At 43.0% G+C, this 27657-nt stretch overlaps 1 protein-coding gene across 4 annotated transcripts in view; it reads right to left on the bottom strand.

The window, feature by feature from the left end:
* Positions 1-491: 491 nt before the first annotated feature.
* The window catches only part of SECISBP2L (SECIS binding protein 2 like), a 45028-nt gene continuing 17862 nt past the window's right edge, over positions 492-27657 (bottom strand). Inside the window, exons 2-18 of one of the 4 annotated variants that reach the window (XM_044279619.1) lie at positions 21513-21691; positions 17493-17817; positions 15661-15799; positions 15349-15578; positions 13793-13817; positions 13105-13220; positions 9788-9922; positions 8645-8731; positions 8187-8354; positions 7070-7211; positions 6248-6417; positions 5010-5142; positions 4735-4897; positions 4298-4518; positions 3699-3853; positions 2377-2596; positions 492-2183 (exon numbers count right to left, since the gene is read on the bottom strand). In XM_044279619.1, the coding sequence (XP_044135554.1) occupies positions 1672-2183; positions 2377-2596; positions 3699-3853; positions 4298-4518; positions 4735-4897; positions 5010-5142; positions 6248-6417; positions 7070-7211; positions 8187-8354; positions 8645-8731; positions 9788-9922; positions 13105-13220; positions 13793-13817; positions 15349-15578; positions 15661-15799; positions 17493-17817; positions 21513-21691 (3120 nt within the window). In that variant the 3' untranslated portion in view covers positions 492-1671. The remainder of the gene's footprint in view (positions 2184-2376; positions 2597-3698; positions 3854-4297; positions 4519-4734; positions 4898-5009; positions 5143-6247; positions 6418-7069; positions 7212-8186; positions 8355-8644; positions 8732-9787; positions 9923-13104; positions 13221-13792; positions 13818-15348; positions 15579-15660; positions 15800-17492; positions 17818-21512; positions 21692-27657) is intronic. The other 3 variants (XM_044279621.1, XM_044279620.1, XM_044279622.1) reach the window with 3 other exon arrangements.

Raw genomic sequence — 27657 nt, 5'->3', positions numbered from 1 at the left:
ACAGAAAATACATGACACCACAGAGTGGTACTCCTTATTCCTGTGTGGATGAGCTGACATGTGCTAACAATCCTTCATCCAGACCCTCAAACTGACCACTTCTAGAACTTTGTTATTTACACATTATTTAGTAAAATGTGGACCACCACTTTAGGGCCATCTGCACACTAGGACAGATTTCAGGCATTTATGCACCAAAACCTTCATGTGTTACTTGCGGTTTTTGGTGCCGCATCTCTCACCCTTCAATTGAAAAGGGTGAAATCTGCACTAAAAACTGAACAAACATTTTTCATGCTGCGGATCTCTAAATTTGCACAACAGGTCAATTTTCACTCGAAAAAAACTAAAAAGAGATTTGTCTAAACTCATTCACTTCGCTGGTACAGCATTAAAGCTGTGTTTTTTTTCTGTGGGATAAAAACGCCCGTAATCCGCAATGTGTGCAGGTGGCCTAATGCTGCACCAAATCACTTGGTTACGAGTGGTTAGTCTGACACTAGACACAATCATGCAGTATCTAACAGAAAATCACATGGTCAGGTTATTTACTATGGATTTTTTTTTTTTAAAGGGCTAATAAATTGGTTGCCATTGCATATCCCCAAAAACTACTGTGTTATGAAGTTCATTTGTAGTTAGGTCAGAGTAATAAATGCAATTGGCCATTTCCTAGTTATCTCCATTCATTCGGTCAGCATTGGGTCTAAACAAAATAAAAATAAAAATGATGACTAAGAACTGGATCAGGATGTTACCACTTTTTAAATATAAAAATGTTACGCAGAAAAGTTAAAATATGACAATCTTTCAACATACAAATAAAAAAACTGATTTTCAAATGCGTGAAATGCTATATTAATAGATATATACAATAAATTAATATTTAATGTGTACATAAAGATTTTGAAATGTTTTTGTCTTTTTTTATTTTTTTTATCTAGGACAATATGAGGTCCATTGTGATTTACTGCCCAGATGTCTGCACACCTCCACCTGGAAAGAGAGTTCAACACTGTAAACTAAGATGATGATATAGACCCAAGCTGACAATATACTGGCGGAGAGCTATAAGAAATAATATACTCTGTACTTCTTCAGAGAATCCATTCAAAATTAATTGGTTATAAATACAGAAGATTAGGCATTATCAATGGAAAGACCTACTATTCTGCTGAGTACAGAGTGACACCCAAATGTAAACAGGGCAATGATACAACATTTTCATTTGTAAAATGGATTCCATGAAACCAGATGTAATCAATGTGATATCCAGCATGTCAGATACCAATAATTTTCAATAAGTATCTCACCATATGGAAAGATTTTGTGTATTCATAACCAAGGAAGGAAAACAACAAGCTGGACGATCCGCCAAACGCCCCCTAGTGCTAAAGTACAAGCAGCAATTCAGCTGAACATTTAACAATAAGACATCATTTGCGGGGAATCAGGTATAGGTTCAACATTTATACAGTGCAAAACATTGAGATGAACTAGGTATGGGACTGGCTGCAACTCTCCCAAAAGCAAAAAAGTTGCGTGAGCGGACCAATTCCTGAGTTTGTACATTTACAACAAGGATCTAGAACTCTCATTTAATAAAGACCTTGCATCACTTTGTCTACGTGGTCCGTTTCTGACCAGCTATTCTTCTGTCCGTTACTTGTTCTAGATATTCTCCACAGTATCTTCTTCACTTTGTTCAATACTATCTTCCTCTGGACTGTTCACAAGCTGCAGAGTTTCCATAGTTCGCTGAGTTTCTGATACCCAAGACTCTATTCTGCTGACTGAAATAGGTTCCTGGTGATACTCATCATCCTCCTCCTCCTCATCCTCATCTTCGTCCAGCATTTCGGGCACCAGAGTACTTGTTGTGCTTGTCATGGAGGAATTGAGGACATCTCTGCCACTACCATCCCATGATCCAGTTTCTGTACTCTGCTGTGAAGCCCATTCCAGATTGTCATCTGGTTTTGCCTCTTCTTTGTCAACTGCAGTTATCTTGCTAGGTTTAGAAACTGAGGTAGTGCTACCAGAACCCGAAAGTGGTTTATAGACACTTTTATTAGACTGTGTGTTTACTGTGTGTTGGGAAGCCATTGTCCTTACAGAAGAATCTTCATTTTCTGACGCTTCAAGTCCATCAGATGTTTCTACCATACTTCTCCAATTGGTTTCTACAAAAATAAAACACATACATTGAACTATTTGCTCGGTATTGCTAGTATTTCATAAGCTCATTGCAAACTACTCAACTATGTACACAAGAAACAGTCCAATGGAGGTAAAACCTAAGTAAAAATTAAGTTATAAGCCACCAACTAAGTATATATCCATGAATTGGCACTCCATCCAAGTTCAAAAGCTTACCATAATCCTTCTCATTGACTTCTGATATAGGTTCAGAGATGACGCTGCAGAATGAAATGGCACTGGCTGCAGAGGGGTTACGTGAATGACCCATGTGGTGTGGGACCTTTTTAACATTCTTCAAAGCCTCTTCAGCTTGCTCCTGCTCCATTGAGGACACCATATCTTTGTATGCTTTTCTAGCTTCTTCCGTCAGAGAGACTAAATTATTAAATAAACTCTAGGGGTTTAAAAAAAAAAAAAAAAAAAAAAAAGTAGAGTCAAAGCTTGTGTTAATAAAGGAATAGTAGTGATAAAGAAATAGCAATGGCTCCAAGAGGACAGACATTTTGCAATTTTGTCACATGCACAAGAATTATTTTGAGCATTGGCAACTGTGACGTCATTGGGGTTTAAAGAGGACCTTTCACCAGATTTTATTGAGATAAGTACCTGTACTTGCGGGGTACCCTCCCCCCACTGATGCTGCCACCTTGCCTGTTTTGGTAAAATAGCGCTCCTACGCCGCGCATCAGAGAAATGAGGAGGAGACGCAGTCTCTCACTGTGGGCGTCTCCTCCCCTGGATGTAGCGCTGTCCAATCGCATTCGAAAGCGTCATAGCCAGGGAAGTTTTTTCTCCCTAGGTGTGACGCTCTGCGCTGCGATTGGACAGTGCTACAGCCAGGGGAGAAGGAGACACCCACAGAGAAAGACTGCGTCTCCTCCTCATTGCTCCTGAGCAGGGAAAATACCCGGGGGCACAGCGCGGCATAGGAGCGCTATTTTAACAAAACAGGCAAGGTGGCAGCATCAGCGGGGGGTACCCTGCAAGTACAGGTACTTGTCTCAATTAATAAAATCAGGTGAAAGGTCCTCTTTAAGTACAGCCGTTTCTGTGCCGAAAGTGAATAAGCAGCGGGGAATGTTTTTTTTTTTTAAACTGGGTGAAGGTACCGAGGACTGGGTCGGATGGTTCAGAAGCCAGACAAGCCCTATAACGGGGTATTCTGGAGGGAATAATTTTAACTGAGGACAGGATTGGAGCAGGTTAAACTAAAAATCAAAATAACAAACCTGCCTCATGGGGTGAGTGCAAGCCATTTCTGGTATCGAGCCCAAAGGCAATGAAGTGGAAGGGAGCAGGGACTGAAGCAATGGCCAGACAACACAGGCGGAAGAATGGTAAGGTGAGTAAAAATTGCTATTTTACCCCACTCTGACCCAGTATTTAGTTAACATTACTACCTTGCAATAAGCCCTTTCTACTGATGATGACCATAAATTAGAAAAGAATGACAATAATATCAATACCAAATAAATACAATATATTTTCTGTCTTACCTCAGCACCAGAATAGCTAAAGATACCCACAACACTGACTGGCACCAGTTTGTTCACACATCGTCCCAGAGCTTTTCGTCCCAGGGCAAAAACAAATGGAATTTCTTGCTCCCTTGCCATAGCTATTACATTATAGAGTGCTTCATCCAGGCCACCTGGGTCAAAGAACAACAGATGCTCAGTCGGTAATGCTACTTATAAAAGTACAATATAGTAAGAAACACGTACAACATCAGCAGAAGGCCTAGTATTAAAGGCTGAATGAAAAAAATAAAAAATCTGCCCTCTTCTTTTTTTCATGGCCCATCCTTATTATAGGCCATCAGTTTTCCTTCAGTTGCCTCTATCCCCCGCCAAACAGCATAATGAAAGGATGGCTGTGTCTGGTTCTGTAGCTCATTTCAATTCCACTGAATGACATTGCTGCAGTACCAGGCACAGTCACACTCATATCTAAGTTGCTGTGCCTGGGAGCACCCCCACAATCTAACAATGACAGCTTACCTGCGGGATCATTGTTTGACACCCAGAAAACCCTTCTAATAAAGTCATGCCATATTATGCAGTTGTAGAGGACATTACAATTCGATAAAACGCACCTTTAGACTGAATTTTCTCACAGTTGGGAGATATAATGACACACTTTATTTTATTTAACTTCATGTGTTTGGTGACTTCTCGCAATCCCATCACAAGTCTCCTCTTTGACTTAGCTTTGATGGGGTCTTTCTGGTATACGCGTTCTTGGAAGCTGACCAGTTCTTGCAGTAACACAGTCACACATTCATCAATTTCTTTGCTTAATACTTGATTGCAGTATCTGTATGACAAGAACGCATGGATTGATTGATTTAAAAAAAATAAAAAATAAAAATAAAAAAATATACGTTGAACTAAATCTTCATATTCAAAATTTAAGTGAACACTAAACAATGCACAGATGATGCCAATATTGGCTATTAACCTTTCAACGCTCATTATAGTAATGAACTTATCAAAATTAATACATCATAATAAATGACTGTTCTCCACTTACTCTCTGAACCTTTTGCTGTGAATTTTGGTGATGGCGGAAGAGGCCATGGGACTACCAATGCCAGAACTTGCTGGTGATCCCTGAGATACAGGCGTCATGCAGTAAGGGGAGTTCTGACTTGCTGGAGACAGTGAAGTATCACTGGGTGCACTCAGACCGGCTTCTAATTAAGAAAAAAGTTAGATTATTACAAACAGCAACATGGAACCTTTTGCAGCCAGGCATGCTACCCAGGAAGAAGGTGGGTTAAATGTGCTACTGCTAGTCTGAGTTACCGTCTTGTGATGCCAGCTCCTCGGACTGATCATCAGCAAAACTTAAAGGCATATCCTTCTGCTCATCTGAGCCCAGTACATTCGGATCTACTATCAATCGTCCTTTCTTTTCTTCTCTTTCTTTCAGGATGATCTAAAAAAATAAAAAAAAAGACATAAAAGTCACATTTAATACACACGAGTGGTCACTATAAAGTGTTTAAAAAAAAAAAAAAACACAAAGTCTACTATATGTTGTTTGTAATTGAAAGGGACCAGGCAAGCAACTTATATTCCAGACCTGAAAGCACTTAGAAGTGCAGCAAGCAAGCATTCCAAACATGTTCTCTATGTCAGCGGTCCCCAACCGCCGGGCCTTGGCCAAGGACCGGGCCCTGGAAGATAGTTTGCCGGGCCGCAGAGGAGCGCAGACGCCAGGCATGTGTGCCCGACGGCACATCAGGCCAGAGTCAGTGGAGAAGGAGGGAGCGAATCCCTCCTATGACGCGGCCGCCACAGAGCCCAATACAATGAGCGGGCTCTGAGGCGCCGGACCACTGCCACCAATGAATGTTTGTCTAATTCTTGTGTTCTCCAGTCCCCAGCAGGTACCCACACACTGTCACACACACTGCAAGATTATTAGCCTACCTCAAAATAAAGGTAGGCAAAAAACATGTATTAGGCAGCCAGCAAGATTTGGGGTTAATGTGACTTATTAACCGCAATGTTGCCAGTAGCCATAATTTGAGATGGGGTCGCCTATTATTAATCTGAGGTAGATGGTGCTATTACATTAGTACCCCCATGTACCTCACATTAAAAGTAAGTGGCCCAAAGCACCTCATCAAGTAATGGGCAACATTGGTTTAACCATTAATGTGAGGTACACATGATAAGGTTTCTTACTATTATTGTGAGGCACATGCAGGTCCAAATTGATAAAACAATGTGCCTCATATTAACAGCAAATTATTCCAGCATGTATCTGATGCCATTAACCCCATCCTTATATAGTGTTATATATTTTAATATGCACCTTGTGTTTTATGTGCGTGAATCAGTCAGCTCCACCCACCCCCTAGGCCCTGCCCCAGAACCCCTACCCCAACCGGTCCCTGGGAAAATGTCTTGCATCAAACTGGTCCTTGGTGCAAAAAAGGTTGGGGATCACTGCTCTATGTGACAGCGATACCACTGCAACAGGCTTGCCAGATCACATATTTATACATCACGACATCCATTACTCACTCACTCACCTTTTTTAGTGGAGTTGGTCGTTTTAATTTCGGAAGTTCTTTTTCTTTTCCCCTTTTCATCCTGGGTGCAGTGGAGTCCAAGGGGTTAGGGGAAGCCACTAGAGCTTGGCTCTTTGTGAACATATTTCTGTTTGCGTGCTCTTTGGTGTGAAATGGGACAGTACTGCCAACTGAAATAAAAATGTGTGTTGTTACCGAAAAGATTTAGAGCATTATTTTCACAAAGTGTTAAATATCTTGTTATGGACTATTCCAATTGTCATATATTAAAGATGTGAGCTTAAAACACTCAAGCAACACTCAAGCAACATGGCAGAAGGAGGATCTACTGCATGCAATAAAGAAATGACACATAAAGCTTTTATCTGGCAAGGACAACCCCTATCCATATGGGTATATGTATCTCATAGAGGGGATCCCTTGCTCGGGGACAGCTATTTCTGACAGACCTGAGATGAACATAAACATATGAATTTATATATATCTACAGGTATGGTTGACAAAAACTTCCTCCAGAAAAATATGCTGTTTGGGGGAGTCCTTGAAAAAGGGATTTAATCACATTTATTACAGTGACTAACCAACTTGACTCTAGCTCTGTCTAAATGTAAAGTCTTGTTGAAACAGGGAATGTACTTACACTATTTTCAATAAAGAAGACCTGCGCTATGACATCTAATTTGGCTTCTTTATTATTGGTACAGATTAATAATTAGCGGTCATTTAAAAAAATACGGTTCTAAATAGGTAGTTTCTAACATAGCAAAATATACAGGTCTCCTTTAATGAATAATAATAATTGCAGTACGGAGGAGAATATACCTGTGTATGATAAAGGTCTGGTGTTGGTAATCTGACGAGCTTTCATTGCTTGCTGCTGTCTCTCCAGTTCTGCCAGCATGTCTCCCAAGTCTAGCTGTACCGGAGTCTTGCTTTTCTTACCAGATGCTTTAGATAATGCTTCCTGTAACACAAACACATAGAAGTCAATGTTACATACTACGATACTAGTTTGCATAAAATCAAAGCACTTTATCAGAACAGAAGTGGCACAAAATTACTAAAACAATTATGAAACCACAGTTAAATGTTTCATGCACAAAGCAAAGCCTCTACAGCGGTCTTTTTGAGTCTGTATGACCTAGAACACTCAATGTGCTGCTGTACGTTGCCTTCATATTGCACAATATTCTGCCTTAGAAAAATATATAGAATGAAAAAATAATATTTTCCATATGCCTATATTACCCATTAAAGGGCATCTGTCAGCAGATTTGTACCTATAACACTGGCTGATCTGTTCCATGTGCGCTTGGCAGCTGAAGGCATCTGTGTTGGTCCCATGTTCATATGTGCTGAGAAAAATGATGTTTTAATATATGCAAATAAGCCTCTAGGAGCAAAAGGGTCAGATTTTCTGCAATGGCAATGCCCGATTGCTCCTAGATTATTTGCATATAATAAAACAATTTCTCTCAGCAATGCAAACACATATGAACATGGGAACAACACAGATGTCTTCAGCTGCTAAGTGCACATGTAACAGGTCAGCCAGTGTCATAGGTACAAATCTTGTACCGACAGATGCCGTTCATTGGGGTCATAGATTTTTATGGGTGTCATATTATAGATCTGTGCAACAAGATTTTATTTTATTTTTTTATCAGGTTAAGTGGATAAGTCCTTAAAGGGTTTATCCAATATCACAAACAGCCCCCCCCCCCCCCCCCCCATGTCGCAGGCCCCTATATTCGAGGGAATATACTTACCCCGGTCCGCGCACTGACGCTGCTGCTTCTCCCTGTACATGGATGAAAATTTCCGGTGTCCAACTGCAGGCAGGGACGGGGATGTGCCTCCCTAGCATCGCGGGAGTGATATTGGATAACCCCTTTAAAATTAAATAAAGGGATACTCATGTGACAAATGACTGACAAACCTGGAGCTTTTTCTGTTCCATGCTTATTTCAGAATATTCCTGGGCAGTGGCCAAAGCAGCAGCAAGAGCTTTCTTCTTTTGACTTTTTGCGCGTTTTGGTACTGATGTTGTGATGGGAATTGGAGTCTGGACAATGTTAATTGGAGAATTTTCAGGTAAATCATCCAACTGAAATAATAAGAAGAAGAAAAAAAGACAAAGTAACAAGCATAAAAAAGGATGTCAATAAATGAAACATTTTTGAAGTTCAAATAATTTTTTTTTGCTAAATAATTTTACGTTATATGAAAAATATATGGGGATTACCAAGGGATCGCAGGTTATGTAAGTGCTATTAACTTTAACAAAATAAGCTACACCATCGCTCGCCTCTCCAATGGTAATCAGGACCTCCCACACTGCAACACTGGTTATGACATAAAGGCTATGACAAAGGCCATCAGTAATATTAAACTTACACCCACCACTTTAGCTGCCATCTTTGGTTGTGTTTCATTTTTTGAAGTCCCAGTGCTGCTGTTTAATTCTGGAAACTCATCTTCATCCTTGTGAGATTAAAACAGGCCAAAGTGAACAGACAAATTAACAGGAAGATGTGTACCTATCTACATACACACACAGCACAGATGTAACCTATACCTGTTAAAGCATAACCTATAGAAAATTAGGGTAAAATGGCCAACATGGAAAAATATCTAGACTTTATTATAAAGCACCATTAATTCCAGGGTGCCCATCTGAAGAGGGTATATATATATATATATATATATATATATATATATATATATAATATAATATAATACAAAAAGAAGTACGAAAAGCAACTGAGAGATAAACTAATGTATAGTGAGCGACATCGCTGGCTCCAATGTGGAATCATAACAGTGTTGCTCTCTATATACTGCATATATACTGTCTGTTGACAAGTAACGCTAGTTCTGCTTCTCTGTATATAAAAGTTAGAGATTGGGAAACAGAATCTCCTCCAGTTCTGTGTGCTGTTTATACGAGACATCATAGCAGCCATTGTCCACCCAGTAGCTCAGAGAAACCTAAGAACTAGAGACAGAAACTGCAGAAGAACGCAGAATATAGTCATATAATGGTCATGTATATTACTGCTCCTCATGCACCTACACATGACAGCTTATTATGAAAAGTCACCTGAAATGACATATATGCTTTAAAGGGGTTGTACAGGGGTTTTATATTGATGACCAATCCTCAGGATTGGTCATCAATATCTGATCAGCAGGGGTCCGACACCTGGCACCCCCAGTGATCAGCTGTTTGAAGAGAGGTGGCACTCCATATGAGCGCCGCTTCCTATTCATCACACTGCCAATCATCTCAGAAGCGAGTGTAATAACAAGTACCCACTCTTTTCACTTGAATGCATCCAGTGCCCCAGGAATGAGTGCCTCAATACTTCATCACTTGGATGGTGGCTTGACAGCCCTGCATTGGCACCAGGGACACTTTGAGTGCAGTTCCTCACTTCACTACAGATCAATATGAAACCCCTGCACAACCCCTTTATTTTAAAGACCCTTTCAAGATACACGGACATCAGAGGAAGCAAGGCGATCAGAATACTCTACCTCAAAGTACAGCTGCTCATGGCTTTGATCAGATCTGCTTATTTGGGCTGTGGTCCCAGTTTTACTATCCTGATTCCTCTGGATATTCTGTCTTCTTTCAGATGAAGTGCTCTGCCCTCTTATACGGTATCCAAGCTATAGTCACAACACAAAAAAATAGACATAAAAAAATGTTGTTTTATACAAATATATATGGATAAAACGAATGCAGCCACCTGTTGACCGCCTCTGTACTAGCTCATGGCTGATTTTGTCCTGGGGGCATTTACTCAGCAACCTCTGAAGAGGAAATATGGTATTACCTGGCAGTCATTCCAATGGGTCCTGAAAACCCTTTAATTTACGCCCCTCCCAGAAAAAAAAAAAATGTGCAGGCCCCACAACCCATATGTTCTTGTGTCTATCTCTGATCACATTTTCCTTTAGGTAATTCTGTTCCATACTTTTCTGATAGGGGTTTCCTGTTGGCTTCAGTTAGCTTTAAATGGGCTATTCAGCCATCTACTCTTTTAAACAGACAAAGAAAAAAAAAAAGAAAAAAACTTGACTGACCGGTTCAATTATAGTTTTCAAGATTATGCTTCCACATGGAGTCTCTAAAAACAGGTCAGGCGATGTAAACAGAGCTTTCAATGGGTGGCTCATAAGGGAAATCCCCACTCGGAATGAAGCCCAAAAGGGCAAACAGCTGGCACTCCCTGCAAGCAGCTTATTTGCTGGGAGGAATCAGCATCCAGCCAGGCATTTCCCCTGTAACGTCTATATTAATGTAATACATGAACGGTTAGAGTCTGCCAGAATGGGAGATGCTGATATATAGCAGGGGACACGCTCTATGAAGTCAATATGCTTTAAAGGGGTGCTCCAGTTTGCATCAGCATCCTTTAAAACAATCCTTTAAATTATGAAGGTAGCTGTAATTTTGTGATGTATTTATTTTACCTTTAGTGCTCTCTATCTTCCGTTCTGGGCTGTGGTCACATGACCGTGTCCATGCAGCTCACATTTCCTGCGATGTTATGTCCATGGGCGTGGCAAAGCAGAACTGAGCAGTGATAGGGGAGCGTTTATGTAACTAGCTGGGTGTTATTAGGGGAGGTGCTGGAGAACTGCATCATGGGTTTGGTTGAATAAAGCAACAGGAAGTGCTACATACAGGATGGAAACCAGGGTGATTTGTTTACATGGTGAAAACAGGTCAGGAGAGTCCAAATTGAAAAAAAAGCATGGGGAAGATGTACATGAGGTAAGCAACTACATGAACATATCTGTTAAAAGCCACAGTAACCCTGAAAGATCATTTAATAAAGCATATGGACAGTGGCTGTCTTTATGAGACTACCCCTTTAAGAGCTGTGTATTTGCTCATTACAGTGTGGGTGAAGAATTCCTATGATCTCAATAGCTTATAGGAGTTTCCAGGGAAAGCATTGTATTTAAAAAATGATCTGAAATGACTTAGTATAACAATCAGTACCCCCCTTTACAATCCCCCACCACTACTGGTTTGCTACTGCTCCAGTCCCCTTTCCTCTCCACTTCCTGGTCCCAGGCTCGACACGCAGGAAATGGCTCGGACTGCCCACTCAGCCAATCACTGGCTGAAGGTGGTCACTGATTGGCTGAGTGGACTGTTTAAGCCATTTCCTGCATGTGGAGTTAGAGAACAGAAGGTGGAGAGGAGAGTGGACTGCTCCAGCAGCCGCCAAAGAGCAGTGGTCAGAGATCAGTAAGGGTACATTCACAGTTGTGGTTTAAATCCAGTAGGCTCTTCCAGTAGCCTGTTCCAGCATAAATGCTGGCCAGACTACTGGTCGGATCACTGCTGGATCCCATTATAGTCCGGTAAACTACGGCAGACTGGAACAGCTTGTCGGATCTGGCAACTGCAACTGTGCATGTACCCTAAGGGGATTACTGATTGTTTGTTAATTAAAGGGAATCTGTCACCTCATTTTCACTAATTAACTAATAACACTGCCCCTTAGAAGATTGCATACGCTTTCCAAGCATACCTGTGTACAATATGTCTGTACTCCATGTCCAGGAAAAGCGCTTTTATTCTGCAGAAACACAGCTCCCAAGTGCCCAGCTGAAAGTGAAAACAGCTTTCACTCCTGACTCCATTTCTAACGGCTATATCTTCTGATATAGTGGATATAATTCTATGATTCTGATATCATTTGAAAGGTTGGAATGCCAGCTGGCAAACAAGGTCAGGTCATATTTCTAGCTGGTACCAATCCCAAGTTATGAGCAACTAAAGCAGCCCTCTTTCTTAATGGTACTTTCACACTTGCGGCAGTGTGATCCGCCGATCTGCCGCTGACTTAAAGCATTTGTGAGACGGATCCAGATGCGGATCTGTCTCACAAATGCATTGCAAGGACGGATCCGTCTCTCAGCTTGTCATGCGGACCAACGGATCCGTCTTGTACATTTTTACCGATCTGCGCATGCGCATCCCGGAACGACGGATCCGGCATTCCGGTATTCTGAATGCCGATCCGGCGCTAATACATTCCTATGGGAAAAAATGCCGGATCCGGCATTCAGGCAAGTCTTCAGATTTTTTCGCCGGAGAGAAAACCGTAGCATGCTGCGGTTTTCTCTTTTGCCTGATCAGTCAAAACGACTGAACTGAAGACATCCTGATGCAAACTGAACGGATTGCTCTCCATTCAGAATGCATGGGGATAAAACTGATCAGTTATTTTCCGGTATAGAGCCCCTGTGACGGAACTCTATGCCCAAAAAGAAAAACACAAGTGTGAAAGTACCCTAAGTCTGGTTTGCTTTGGGAACTTGGGAGCTGTTTTCCAGCAGAATTAAAGTGCTTTTCCTGAACATGGAATACAGACACACATTGCACACAGGTATGTCTGGAATGTGTCTGCAATCTTCTATGGGGCAGTGCTCTTAGTTATATTGGTGAAAAACAGGTGACAGACTCCCTTTAAAGTCATTCTGAGCCGGTTTTAAAACAAAATCATTGCCCCAGAAAAACCCTTGAAGGCAATTGAGACTCGCAAGGAAAGCTGAAGGAAAAATGCTCAGAAGGTTTTTGCTCTTTACGTTTAACAGCACTTATATATGTTATATAATGTGTCTTGTTTTAATATAAGGAGCAAAAGTTTGAAATTGTGAGACAGCTTTCCTTTTGGTTGGTATTCTGGCATTTACGTCATCACGAACAGATAAAGCACTTTATGTACGAATAGAAAATAATAGAAACATTTACACGGCGGTATAAGGTTTTGTTATCCATCTGTATGCAGGCTAAACCGCCCAGGTGATTCGGTCATAAAACAAGATACCTGAGAATTGTTACGTAATTCAGCCTGTCTTCCTCCTCTTGAGAAAGCTTGATTTTTTTCATTCCAAGGTCTTTTCTGAGTAGCCTGTGAAGCTACATTGGCCCAGCTTCCTCCAGCTTTCAACAGAGACACAACAGTCAAATATTTCCTATATACAGCTTATCCCATACAAGTTATTATGAAGATACTAATCACGAGTACTATAACACAATCAAAGAGGATTTCCACAAAAAACGGTCATACATTAGAAGCAAGGCCAGCAGCCAAACTATTTATGAACTAAAAATTATTGTTTCACAAAATACTGGCATTCATTTCAGATGTGGTGGCCATTTTTGCATAATTGACCACATGAAGTGCGGCCATACCGATTGTCACTTTTGAATTAGCTTCTCTGAAATAAACAACATACTGTCATTTTGTCCACATGTTGAGTCTATATCAAAACAAATATTTATCATCAGTTTTAGAGAACTAAAAACTGACAACCATTATGGCTGCACTTCCTGTTGTCACTTTTGTAAAATGGTCACCATAACAAAACCAGAAAAAAAAAAATCTATTTAAGTGAACAAAACAGAATACTCCTGTATTAACGGAGTAAATGTAACTTCCATACAAAAAGATCTACATTTTCATTCTAAACTACTGTATAGATTTTGTGAAAGCAGGAAAATCGTAGCAGTACCTGTACATACAGCTGGCTCTGCAACCTGGGAAAAAGATAAAATAATTACAAACTAAAGAAGTATGTTATATTTTGCATTAGATTCTGTAAGGCTAGTTTTACACTTGCAGTAAGGTATCCAGATATTTGTCTGCCCTGCCTAGGGCACCAAAATAAATAGTCCCGGCCCTGGGAGCATGCACCAGTTTTTGTCCTGATGAAACTTGTTGCTCGTGCCAGAAACCAGCCAAATCCCCGCCAGATCCCATTATAGTCAATGGGGTTCAGCGGTGCACAACCTTATCCCGCTAGGCCGGATACTGTGAACAGTCGCAGGCTGTACCTCTACCGGCTACCTAACCGCAGGTGTGCTAATATCCTGAGGCTACTTTCACACTGGCGTTTTCATTTCTGTTTGTGAGATCCGTTCAGGGCTCTCACAAGCGGTCCAAAACGGATCAGTTTTGCCCTTAATGCATTCTGAATAGATAAGGATCCGCTCAGAATGCATCAGTTTGGCTCCGTTCCGCCTCCATTCCGCTTTGGAATGGAGGCGGAAACTGAGCCAAACAGATCCGTCCTGACACACAATGTAAGTCAATGGGGACGGATCAGTTTTCACTGACACGATATGGCACAATAGAAAACGGATCCGTCCCCCATTGACTTTCAGTGGTGTTCAAGACGCAACTGTTTTGGCTATGTTAAAGATAATACAAACGGATCCGTTCTGAACGGATGCAGACGGTTGTATTATCTGAACGGATGCGTTTGTGCAGATCCATGACGGATCCGCACCAAACGCGAGTGTGCAAGTACCCCAAGTCTTCTGGCTTTCAGATCCATAAACTTAAAGTAAATAAATACCACACTTTAGATTACCTTTGACAACCCAATAGACATGCATGCGTGTCACAAGGTAGTAAACTGCTGTCACGTGAATCTGATGGCTGCTTATCTCCCTTGAGAACAAAAGGATCCAGCATGCAGAAAACCAACAAGAGAACACCCTTACTACCCTGACATCTGCCGTCGGGAAAGAGCTAGTCCAACTGTAATCTGCAGGTTTGGCCAACATTCATCTAATTCGCATATGTCCACCATAACAAAAACATTTAAAGGGAACCTGTCACCGGGATTTCGTGTATAGAGCTGAGGACATGGGTTGCTAGATGGCCACTAGCACATCCGCAATACCCGGTCCCCATAGCTCTGTGTGCTTTTATTGTGTAAAAAAAAATGATTTGATACATATGCAAATTAACTTGAGATGTGTCCTGTCCCTGACTCATCTCACATACAGGACTCATCTCAGGTTAATTCACATATGTATCAAATCGGGGTTTTTTACACAATAAAAGCACACAGAGCTATGGGGACCGGGTATTGCGGATGTGCTAGCGGCCATCTAGCAACCTATGTTGTCAGCTCTATACACAAAATCCCGGTGACAGGTTCCCTTTAAGACATTAGAAAACTTAGACTTGGCTATTGAATTAACTTGTGGTTAAAAGAAACAGACTAAGAAAAGAAAAGACAAAGCGCAGACATCTTGTGAGATGTTATAGGACACCTACATTGATAGCAGAGGCTGTACAGTCGGTGTGCCTTGAACACATTGCAGCTGCTTGGCAGTGCTTTGGACTGCAGTACCCACTATCGCTGTCAATATCTGCTTCACTTGCACCCTGTTCACTGGAGGACTCTGCGGCGGGGTGAGAGGACCGCCTCCGCCTTGCTTTTGTTTTCCAGGGAGATGAACCCATGCTCTCAGAGAGTGATTTGTTGGCTATATCATTTGGAAAATCTGAAAAAAGGAAGAAAGAACAATTCAAAAATGTGAAGTGAACTATCATATCCAATATTTCAGCCATATAAGAAATAGTTACCCGTTTGCTGAGAAGCGTCCACCAAGAGGACAATTTTGGAGCGAGTGTCTGGGCCTGCTGCACAGGTTTCCTTCTGTACTGCAACACTTTTCATAGGTGGTCTCTTGCATTTTATCTGTGGTACTGGTTGCGGAGGCTGCTTCAAATTGAGCAGAGTTTTGCGAATGTTAGATGCATTTCTAAAACTGTTCACAAATGCTGACTACATGCTGTGTACGGTTATATTCACACGCTGGATTCACATCTCACGTGGATTTCCACGACAAGAATCCAAGACTATAACACTGGATAGACCCATACTGATTCATTGGGGCAAATGTTTGGTGTTAATGATGCATGTAAACAGAATTACGGAAACCCCGTTCACATGCACGGGATGTAGATTTCACACAGGCACAGCGATCTGAAATCTGACACGTGTACAGAAGCTTTTGAAGCACCCATACACAATAGTTATACAGCCCCAACTATCCAAACACAAAAAAGAAAAATACCAACTAGTACAAGTAATACAATATAAAAAGTGCAGTATAAATATACACAACTGCATGCATGACACATAGCAAGAGTTCATAATATAAAGGGGGAAAAAAAAGAGAGAGAACACCATTTTTAACCAAGCAGTATAATACAGCATGACTTGCTAGCCTGCCCTTCCACAAACCGTGGATCTTAGAAATTACATTTTATTTGCTGATTAATTACAGATGGATTAAAATAGAGGTTCTAAAACATTTAAATGGATTTTTTTCATTTCATATGAAGACCAATACCCAGAGTGATAAAAATGTGGTGAAAACAGAGCTTTAGTCACATTAGAGACTGTTATAATATTTCTGAAAATTATTAGATTAGATTTTTTTTAAACTTCATAAAGAATATAGGCTTCTTTCACATTAGCGTTAGGATTGTCTGGCAGGCTGTTCTGCAGCACGGCAAACATGCCAAGAGGCAGCCGGACAAAAACCACAGCACGCTGCGTTTTTTTGTCCGGCCGCCTCTCTGCATGTTTGCCGTGCTGCGGCCGCATCTCTGACCCGTCCCCATTATAGTGAAAGGGGCCGGAGCGGACTTCCGGCAGTACACATGGGCTAGCGTTAACACAGATCCAATAGGCTGTTCCCCTGCCGGACATTCCTAACGCTAATGTGAAAGAAGCCATAGCAGTAGCAACGTGGGAGAATACAATTTGTAAAACCATGGCATGAAAATCTCTAATTGATTTTGGGGTCGGATGACACACTGGTACAGTAAGGGCTGATGGGAAAGGTGATGTTGGAGGAGTTGACATGTCATGTTCTGCATAGGTGACCTCTTAGTATCTGCACAATAATGGAGAGTTCCTGGAAATGTTCACAGCAGCAACAAGGAAATGACAGAGAATCACAAATCCTCCCCACTGCTAACAGTTACATTGACAGCAATTAAATAAGATAACATAATCCCAGCAGGCCGGAACCATAAACTGCTGTGACAGAGAGGAGAGCGGAGGCTGCACCCTAAAGGGAATACCCAATGTCTATCCAGAAGGCTGAATCCCTGGAACTGCACTGGAGGAAAGTGATATCCTGGAGTCCTGAAACTGCAAACACATGGGTCCCTAGGCAGGGGGGAGTACTATCAAGCTCCCCAAGCAGAAGGAACCCGGCCTTTCTGAACATGAACTGGATCCTTGTGATCCCCAACTTCAGATCTTCCTGCAGGGATCGGAGATCAAAATGAAGAAGGCAAGAGAGGGTTTCTTTTTACCTGCATTTTTCTACTCTTCTATAATTATCACTTATAAAGTGCAGTAAAACGCAGGCTGCCATTTCTGTTAGGGAAGAACTTACCTTGTGGACCACAGATGGTCTAGTGGCACTTCTGTTCCTCTGACTGGGTAACACATTAATTTGGGATTGTGGGTTAGTGCGGTCATTGCAATCAATAGAAATTGCACTGATAGCATTGGTTGCTTGAAGGGGTGTCGTGTAGGAAGTCGGAAAAGGATGGTAGAATCCCATGACTTGAGCGCATGGCGCTGGCATTAGCTGGTAGTACATGTACTCCGTGGATACAGGTGGCTGAGCGGGTACAATGGGATAAGCAAGGTAAGGTCCTGGAGGATTGGAGCTTGACTGTTGCCATCTAACATCATTTATATACAGGGGGAATTGTCTAAAACAACATAAAAAGACAAAGATCATTAGGATTGCATTGATTCGGATATTTTTCAAAATCAAAGATTGGCCCTATCTTATATGAAGGATGGCCTTATGCCTATCCCATGCATGCTTAAACTCCTTCACTGTATTTGCAGCTACCACTTCTGCAGGAAGGCTATTCCATGCATCCACTACTCTCTCAGTAAAGTAATACTTCCTGATATTACCTTTAAACCTTTGCCCCTCTAATTTAAAACTGTCCTCTTGTAGCAGTTTTTCTTCTTTTAGGCTGGTTTCACACGGGCGTTGCGGATTGGGGCCGGATGCGTTCAGTGAAACTCGCACTATTTTGCAAGCAAGTTCAGTCAGTTTTGTCTGCGGTTGCGTTTAGTTGTTCAGTTTTTTCCGCGCGGGTGCAATGCGTTTTGATGCGGTTTTCACGCGCGTGATAAAAAACTGAATGTTTACAAACAACATCTCTTAACAACCATCAGTGAAAAACGCATCGCACTTGCTTGCAGATGCAATGCGTTTTTCACGCAGCCCCATTCACTTCTATGTGGCCAGGGCTGCGTGAAAAACGCTGAATATAGAACATGCTGCGATTTTCACGCAACGCAGAACTGATGCGTGAAAAACAACGCTCATGTACACAGACCCATGAAAATGAATGGGTCAGGATTCAGTGCGGGTGCTATGCGTTCACGTCACGCATTGCACCCGCATGGAAAACTCGCTCGTGTGAAAGGGACCTTACCTTGTTGATTCCCTTTATCTATTTAATAGTTTCTATCATATCCCCTCTGTCTCGTCTTTCTTCCAAGCTATACATGTTAAGGTCCTTTAATCTTTCCCGGTAAGTTTTATCCTGCAATCCATGTACCAGTTTAGTAGCTCTTCTCTGAACTCTCACCAAAGTGTCAATATCCTTCTGGAGATATGGCCTCCAGTACAGAGCACAATACTCCAAGTGAGGTCTCACTAGTGCTCTGTAGAGCGGCATGAACACCTCCCTCTTTCTACTGGTAATGCCTCTCCCTATACACCCAAGCATTCTGCTAGCATTTCCTGCTGCTCTATGACATTGTCTGCCTACCTTTAAAGCCTCATGCAGACATCCGTGGAACACGGACCGCGAGATACCGGCCTGGATTCCCGCTGAGTGTAGGAGCACGGCGTCATTGGTTGCTATTATCTATACAAGTGTATTACTGTACAGCAGCGGCTGCAAGAAGCGCACGGCGTCATAGCAATCAAGCAGGAATCCAGACCGGTGTTCCACGGACGTGTGCATGAGGCTTAAGTCTTCTGAAATAATGACCCCTAAATCCCTTTCCTCAGATACTGCGGTTAGGACTGTATCACTGATTTTATATTCTGCTCTTGGGTTTTTATGCCCCAGGTGCATTATCTTGCATTATCTAAAGCGGTTGTCCAGCATTAGGGTACTTTCACACTTGCGGCAGAGGATTCCGGCAGGCAGTTCAGTCGCCGGAACTGCCTGCCGGATCCGTCAAAACGTATGCAAACTGATGGCATTTGTCAGATGGATCAGGATCCTGATCCGTATGACAAATGCATTGAAATACCGAATCCGTCTCTCCAGTGTCATCCGGAAAAACGGATCCAGCATTTTTTTTTTTTTTATCACATTGTTTGCAGTCTGAGCATGCGCAGACTGCAATGCCGGATCCGTTTTGCCGGAACACTCGGGGCCAGATCCGGCATTAATGCATTTTAAATGGGGAAAAATGCCATGTCGGGCATTCCAGCAAGTGTTCCGGAGTTTTGGACGGAGATAAAACCGTAGCATGCTGCAGTATTATCTCCGTCCTAAAAAGACTGAACGGAAGACATCCTGATGCATCCTGAACAGATTGCTCTCCATTCAGAATGTATTAGGATAAAACTGATCAGTTCTTTTCCAGTATAGAGCCCCTAGGACGGTACTCAATGCCGGAAAAGAATAACGCTAGTGTGAAAGTGCCCTTAGAAAAACATTTTCTTTCAAAAACAGCACCATCACCGTCCACAGGTTGTGAATGGTATTGCAGCTCTGACTCCAATGGAGCTGAGCTGCAATACCAAAAACAACCCACAGACAGGGGGTGGTGCTGTTTTTGGGAACACAATTAAATCTTTGGAAGTGCATTATTTCATTACTCCCCATTAGCAATTTCATGAAATTGTATGTTTTTTTTCCCCCTCATTCCGGAGGTAGCCCGCCATGTATAAAAATGTACTTCAATTTGTAAGCAGTAGGTTATAGAGCAGGAGCTGAACAGATTTATATATAGTTTTGTATTCCATTTTATTCATTTAAAGAGTAACTAAACCTTTGACTAAAATTTGTCCTTAATGCCCTAAAAGAAGTTTTCCTAATATACTTTATTAATACATTTTCTATTTTTATTAGACTTTTCCCTGACATTTCTGTACACCGCTAACAGCTCAGAGTACGGGAGTGGTATATGGAGTACGGGCATGACATTTTTATGAATGGGGCTGCAGCGCAGGATTAGTGGAGTGCAGCGGCTCCTGCCTGTGCCTGCTCCGCTAAGCTAAGAGCTGACATGCAGGACTTTTAGTTTAGCAGAGCAGGCAGAAGCCCGCTCCGCTCAGCTAATCCTGACATAGCTCATGGTTACAGGGTACCCATGTGCTATGCCAGGAGTTAGTAATCCTCTGGGGGGCACGGGCAGGAGCAGCAATGTGCGCTCTTGCCTGTACGCATTAGGCTACTTTCACACTAGCGTTCGAGCGGATCCGTTCTGAACGGATCCGCTCATATTAATGCAGACGGTGGCTCCGTTCAGAACGGATCCGTCTGCATTATAACTTAGAAAAATTTCTAAGTGTGAAAGTAGCCTGAGCGGATCCGTTCAGACTTTACATTGAAAGTCAATGGGGGACGGATCCGCTTGAAGATTGAGCCATATGGTGTCATCTTCAAGCGCCTTGCCTCCGCACGGCCAGGCGGACACCCGAACGTTGCTTGTAGCGTTCAGGTGTCCGCTCACTGAGCGGAGCGGAGGCTGAGCGCTGGCAGGCGGATGCATTCTCAGTGGATCCCCCTCCACTGAGAATGCATTAGGGCCAGAGGAAATATCACCATTAAAATAAAAAATAAAAAAACCTCTAAGAAAATTCTTTAACCTGCTGTATTCAAAGGCAATTTATACATCCATTATTGTGCCAACTTCATATCTTCATAAGTCAATCACAGTTCTTAAGTGAAAGGTTTTAACCAGGAAGCACAAGTGCCCAGTTTATAACCAATAACATGACATACTGGATGTAGGCCCTTTGTCCTGTACCTCGGGAGAAATTGAACACTGTCCTCATGCTGTGCTTGAATACGCAGAGAAGCACTGCCCTATATCATATACATACACAATAAAATAAAAGGTAGGTGAGCTGCAGTATCAGGTTCAGCGCCTTAAGCAGCCTTGTAAATGAAATGTATTTCGAGCACTGGACGTACAGTCCTGCCATGTTACTATGACTAAGCAAACATTACCAAATCTAAACTGAAGTATAGCAGGAGAATATTTACCCAGGTCACAAAGCAAAGTTCACTTCAGAGATAGTTCAGGTGACATACACCAGAGGTGCAGCTTCTATTTATAGCCAGTGAAAGCTCCAAGATCAGGACCGTGCCAAGAATGTTCAGAAAGTTTATGTATCTTGAACAAGAATGCAAATTACCTATTAGACTGGTTTTCCTGTACAAAGGGGTAGCAGGTTATAAGATAGCTGGGAATGGGAGTGGGTTCCAGTCCGCCAGAATTTCCCCCGTCACCAGGAAGAGACATTGGGAGTGCGATGGCCTCAGTCCCCTTCTTCTGAGGGACAAATGGCTCAACTTCAGCGGACAGCTTTCCATTCTAAAGAGAAAGTATGTTCAAATCAAAGATGAAAATAACAATATGCATTATCTGATTTATCAGCGAGGAAAATATTAAAGGATGTAGCTTTTTTGGTTATCAGAGGCCAGAGAGGCAAAAATCTGTGTTTAAGGCACAAAGACATAAAAACATCCTTCTTGACTTATGGGAGTAACACAATACTAAACTGGGATAAAAAGAAGTAATATTGATTTGGCCATCTTGGACATTTATGTAATATCCACAGGATGTGCCATAAATGTCAGATGTAGGTCCCTCCTCTAGTGCCGGATCCGGCATTAAGTGTTCTGGCAAAATGGATCTGGCTTCCCGGTCTGCGCATGCACAGACCTTTAAAAATGCTAATTTTTTTAATACCGGGTCTGTTTTTCCGGATGACACCGGAGAGACGGTACCAGTATTTCAATGCATTTGTCAGTGCATTTGTCAGATGGATCCGCATCCGGATCCGTCTGACAAATGCCATCAGTTTTCATGCGGAACTGCCTGCCGGAAACCTCTGCTACAAGTGTGAGAGTACCCTAAAGGAGAGTATAAGAAACTTTGTAAGGCTAGTTTCACACTAGAATTCACAGATTCAGCTGGCAACAGCCTGCGGAGTTTCGGCAGCAACCCCACAAATATGCTGAGAATTTTCCTGACTTTCTATGCCACAACAGCCTGCTGGAAGGCTGTGCAGGCAGTGTTAGGCTACTTTCACACTAGCGTTCGGGCGGATCCGTTCTGAACGGATCCGCCCATAATAATGCAGACGGAGGCTCCGTTCAGAACGGATCCGTCTGCATTATATTAGCTAAAAAAAGCTAAGTGTGAAAATAGCCTGGGACGGATCCGTCCAGACTTTCAATGTAAAGTCAATGGGGGACGGATCCGCTTGAAGATTGAGCCACATTGTGGCATCTTCAAACGGATCCGTCCCCATTGACTTACATTGTAAGTCTGGACGGATCCGCACGCCTCCGCACGGCCAGGCGGACACCCGAACGCTGCAAGCAGCGTTCAGCTGTCCGCCTGTCCGTGCGGAGGCGAGCGGAGCGGAGGCTGAACGCCGCCAGACTGATGCAGTCTGAGCGGATCCGCCTCCATTCAGACTGCATCAGGGCTGGACGGCTGCGTTCGGGTCCGCTCGTGAGCTCCTTCAAACGGAGCTCACGAACGGAAACCCGAACGCTAGTGTGAAAGCAGCCTTAAACTAGCCTAAACTTGCAAGACCAAGAGGGGTTTTCTGCTCATCCTAGAGGTGATAGGGAGATAGGAAGTCTACAGAGACCAGACAACATAGGAACGATCACTTTAGCAGCTAATAGTGGTATGTCTCACCCCAAGTGCTTTATTCAAATCTATACTGCTCAGTACTTCTCTATAATGTCCTATATGATGCTTCTGATGGATTCAGAGTGAGTGACAAGGCAGGGAGCAAAATCTGCTATCTCTGTGTACTCCATGGGCAGACATGATGTGCAGCTAGTCTCCACTTATCAGCTCAGAGACAACTGAGAATTAGATGCAACATGCAAAGGAGTAAACTGCTAAAAATGTCATATACAAGTCATATAATGGTCAGATATAGTGCTATCACTCATGTACACACATGTGACAGTTATCTGAAAGTTTAGCTACGCTTTAGCAATATAATATCCAGCAGACTGTTTCAGCAAGCAACAGTTGAAGATGTTATAAAGGATGGATGACTACTTCCCGCCATAATTTGCTCCTCACTTAAAGGGAACCTGTCACCTCCAACAAACATCCCAAGCCGGCAGCAGTACCTGAGAGTAGCCAGCAGCGTGTTTGTAACAATCAATTTCCTTCCTGCAGGCAGATGAAGCAAAAGCTGTAAAAACGTTCTTTAATCCCCTGCCGGCGCGCTTCTCTAGTCAGGCTCCTTGCTTCAAGTCACGGTAACCACGCCCCCTTCGCTGCGATTGACAGCCAGCTGTTCGGCAAAGGCAGCCGAACTCTCTGCATAAGCGCCGTCAGTCACAGCGAAGGGGAAGGGGGCGTAGTTACTGTGAATTGAAGCAAGGAGGCCGCTGCCTCCGTGACTTCAAGCCTGACTAGAGAAGCGCGCCAGCAGGGGATTAAAGATCGTTTTACAGCTTTTGCTTCATCTGCCTGCAGGAAGAAAATGATTGTTACAAACACGCTGCTGGTTACTCTCAGGTACTGCTGCCGGCTTGGGATGTTTGTTGGAGGTGACAGGTTCCCTTTAACGTATACGGCATGTGTATATGTTAATCGGATGCCTCAGATGGATACCATACATGGCAACTGTTACCATAGGGCGCATTTGTAAAAATAAAATCCATTTAATGCCTCATGCACACGACCGTTGTGTGTTTTGCAGTTTGCAAATTGCGGATCCCCAAAACACAGATGGCATTTGTGTGCGTTCCGCCATTTTGCGGAACGGCATGGATAGCCATTGATATAACTCCTTATTCTTGTCCGCAAAACGGACAAGAATAGGACAGGTTATATTTTTTGGGCGGACCATGGAACGGAGCAACGGATGCGGACAGCACACAGAGTGCTGTCCGCATCTTTTGCGGCCCCATTAAAGTGAATGGGTCCGCATCCTAGCCACAAAAACTGCGGCTCGGATGCGGACCAAAACAACGGTCATGTGCATGAGGCTTAACATATACATTTTTTTATGGACTGGTTGAGAGGGAAAAGTGCCAACCTTTATTCCAGACCTATGCGTTAAATGTGGGACAAAAACGTTTATATGAACAAGGACTTAAAGGGGTTGTCTGGGTATTTTTTTTTTCTTTGTATGTTTCTAACTAGGCAAATGTAAGGGGTTTACCATGCATTTACTTCATCTGCAGTGGCTCCTTTCTCAGATTTCACTGAGGGTCACATGACCTGTGATGTCAGCTTCACAGTGCTATATTTTTTTTCATAACTCAGAGGAAAGAAGGTTTGTACACAAACGTAGAAGAGGATTCTTTACGGTAAGAGCAGTGAGACTATGGAGCTCTCTGGCTGAGGAGGTGGTGATGGTGAACTCACTAAAAGAGTTCAAGAGGGGCCTGGATGTATTTCTGGAGTGTAATAATATTACATATACCTCCTATAACGCCAAAAAAGCTACCACACAAGTAAATATTGCAAATGTTAATACTTTATTAGAAATCCACATAGAACAACACAATAATTATATAGTAAAATACATAAAGCAGTAATTATATCAAATAGCAGCATTATCACATAGGGCTAATTATAGCAACCATGTTTCCATATATTGCAATTCACCGCTCTCCACAGAAAGGTGAGGGGCGGTGATATACCAATGCATACCCAGAGTGAAATGCTGCTACTAAAAATCACTAAAAATCACAAAAAGCATCCAAATTACTGACCCAGTCTGGAGCGTCCGCCCGTCGATCGTTTCGCTATGCGCTTCCTCACGGGGCATAAATAATATTACAGGCTATAGCTACTAGAGAGAGATCATTGATCCAGGGAGTTATTCCAATTGCCTGATTGGAGTCGGGAAGGAATTTTTTATTCCCCTAAAGTGGAGAAAATTGGCTTCCACCTCACAGTTGTTTTTTTTTGCCTTCCTCTGGATCAACTTGCAGGATGACAGGCCGAACTGGATGGACAAATGTCTTTTTTCGGCCTTATGTACTATGTTACTATGTAACCCCTTTAACCTGTTATTCTGTCTATAAGCTCATAAATGATATGACTGGATGACATTGAGGCATAGATTCTGTTGCCAAAAAGCATAACATGTGACGTGTCTGCCAAAGAAAAGGAGTGGACTCTTTCATAAACACAGCTGCAAAGGTGCCAGGTTATGTAAATTTTCCGTAAAACCACAATTATGGGCAATTTTGAGTTTTTTTCAGTCGAAACATGATTTTTAAACTGATGATCTATCCTGTGGATAGATCATCAGCATCTGATCGGCAGGGTTTCCGACACCCTGGACCTCTGCTGATCAGCTGTTTGAGAAGGCAGCGCGGCGGCCTTCTCTCAGTTTCCCTCAGGCCCAGTGACGTCACGACTAGTATCAATGGCCTGGGCGGGGCTAAGCTCTGTTGTCGTTAAACAGCAAGAAGGCCATGGCACTACTGCCAGCGCCATTGTCTTATCAAACAGCTGATCGGCAGGGGTCCCAGGTGTTTGACCCTGCCGATCAGATGCTGATGATAGATCCAGAAGACAGATCATCAGTTTAAAAGAACTACAGAACCCTTTTAAGCTTAAAAAGTTCTAGAACTAGGGATTGAAGTGTTGGCGCATGCTCAATGAAAAATGAAGTACTGCACATCATATTCTACAATACACAACTGGTCAGATGGGTGTTTTTGCTGTGTATGCATAGGAATCCGGATGTGGGATAACTTTTAGATTGGTGGGGGTCATACAGAACGGACACGCCGCACCCCTAAGGGACCCCCCAACATGAACGAGGCGGGAAGGTTTGTCATAAGCACTGCCACTCCATTCATCTCTACTGGATTTCTGGACAGCGCTCGGCTACTTCCACAACTTCCATAGAGATGAATGGCGGGGCAATGCGTATGTCTGACCTGCCACTACGTTGGGGGTAACCAAGGGGTTCGGGGTCTCTGTTCTTGTGACTGGTGGGGGTCCCAGCTGTAGGACTCCCACTAATTAAATCTAATTAAAACTAAATAAATTAAATCCTGTGAATAGGGGGAAACGTGTCACAACAGGAATAAAACATTATCTTCATATCCAAGCAAAGTACCGTATTTTTCGCCGTATAAGACGCACTTTTTCCCCCCCAAAAGTGGGGGGGAAATAGCAGTGCGTCTTATACGGCGAATGTAGCCGATTTTGCTTAGTTTTCAATGATACACCCGCCGCGATGCCGTGCGGCGGGTATATCAGCTGTGAGGGAGGAGGGGCTGGGGGCGGCATCTGCATTTATAATGACAGCGGGGCCCGTGCAGTGACTGTATTCTACTACACGGGCCCCGCTTACTGTACAATCATATCCCTAATACCGTAGTTAATTGTTGTGTGCACTGCATGTAAAAGCATAATGAGCGATGATGAGCGCTATTACTTACAATTAGAAGCGCTTGCCGTTCGGAGCAGGGAGGAGGGAGGAGGCAGGAGGCAGGCCGGGAGGACGGGCGCTGGCAGTGTGAGTCATACGTCACGCGCCTGCGCCGCCTGCTTCATGAATGAAGCAGGCGGCGTGGGCGCATGACGGATGACTCACACTGCCAGCGCCCGTCCTCCCGGCCTGCCTCCTGCCTCCTCCCTCCTCCCTGCTCCGAACGGCAAGCGCTTCTAATTGTAAGTAATAGCGCTCATCATCGCTCATTATGCTTTTACATGCAGTGCACACAACAATTAACTACGGTATTAGGGATATGATTGTACAGTAAGCGGGGCCCGTGTAGTAGAATACAGTCACTGCACGGGCCCCGCTGTCATTATAAATGCAGATGTGACCCCCACCCCCATTATAAAAGCAAATGCGACCCCCACACTTATGGAGGGGATCTGTGGATGACACATAGCATAAGATGCTATATATGTGTCATCCACAGATCCCCCCCATAACTGTCATACACAGATCCTCATAACAGCGCCATCCAGAGAGGATCCCCTATAAGTGTCATCCACAGATCCCCCATAACAGTGCGTCATCCACAGATCCCCATAACAGTGCATCACCCACAGACCACAATTAGTTCAAAATATTTTTTTTCTTATTTTCCTCCCCAAAAACCTAGGTGCGTCTTATACGCCGGTGCGTCTTATACGGCGAAAAATACGGTAGCTATTTCAAAAAGTAAGTGGCCCCCAGAGTGGATTATCTACATGCCACGGGTCATTTACATTCCTTCTGAATCATACCTCACCATACTTTAGTCCACATGTAGAGACCTAAGCAGCAGGTATTCCAAGGTCCAAGTATAATCCATCATTATACATAAGCACACCTA

This window comes from Bufo gargarizans, chromosome 2, assembly GCF_014858855.1.
Source record: "Bufo gargarizans isolate SCDJY-AF-19 chromosome 2, ASM1485885v1, whole genome shotgun sequence".
NCBI classification, from domain to species: Eukaryota; Metazoa; Chordata; class Amphibia; order Anura; family Bufonidae; genus Bufo; species Bufo gargarizans.
This window is presented reverse-complemented; position numbering and strand designations above follow the sequence as displayed.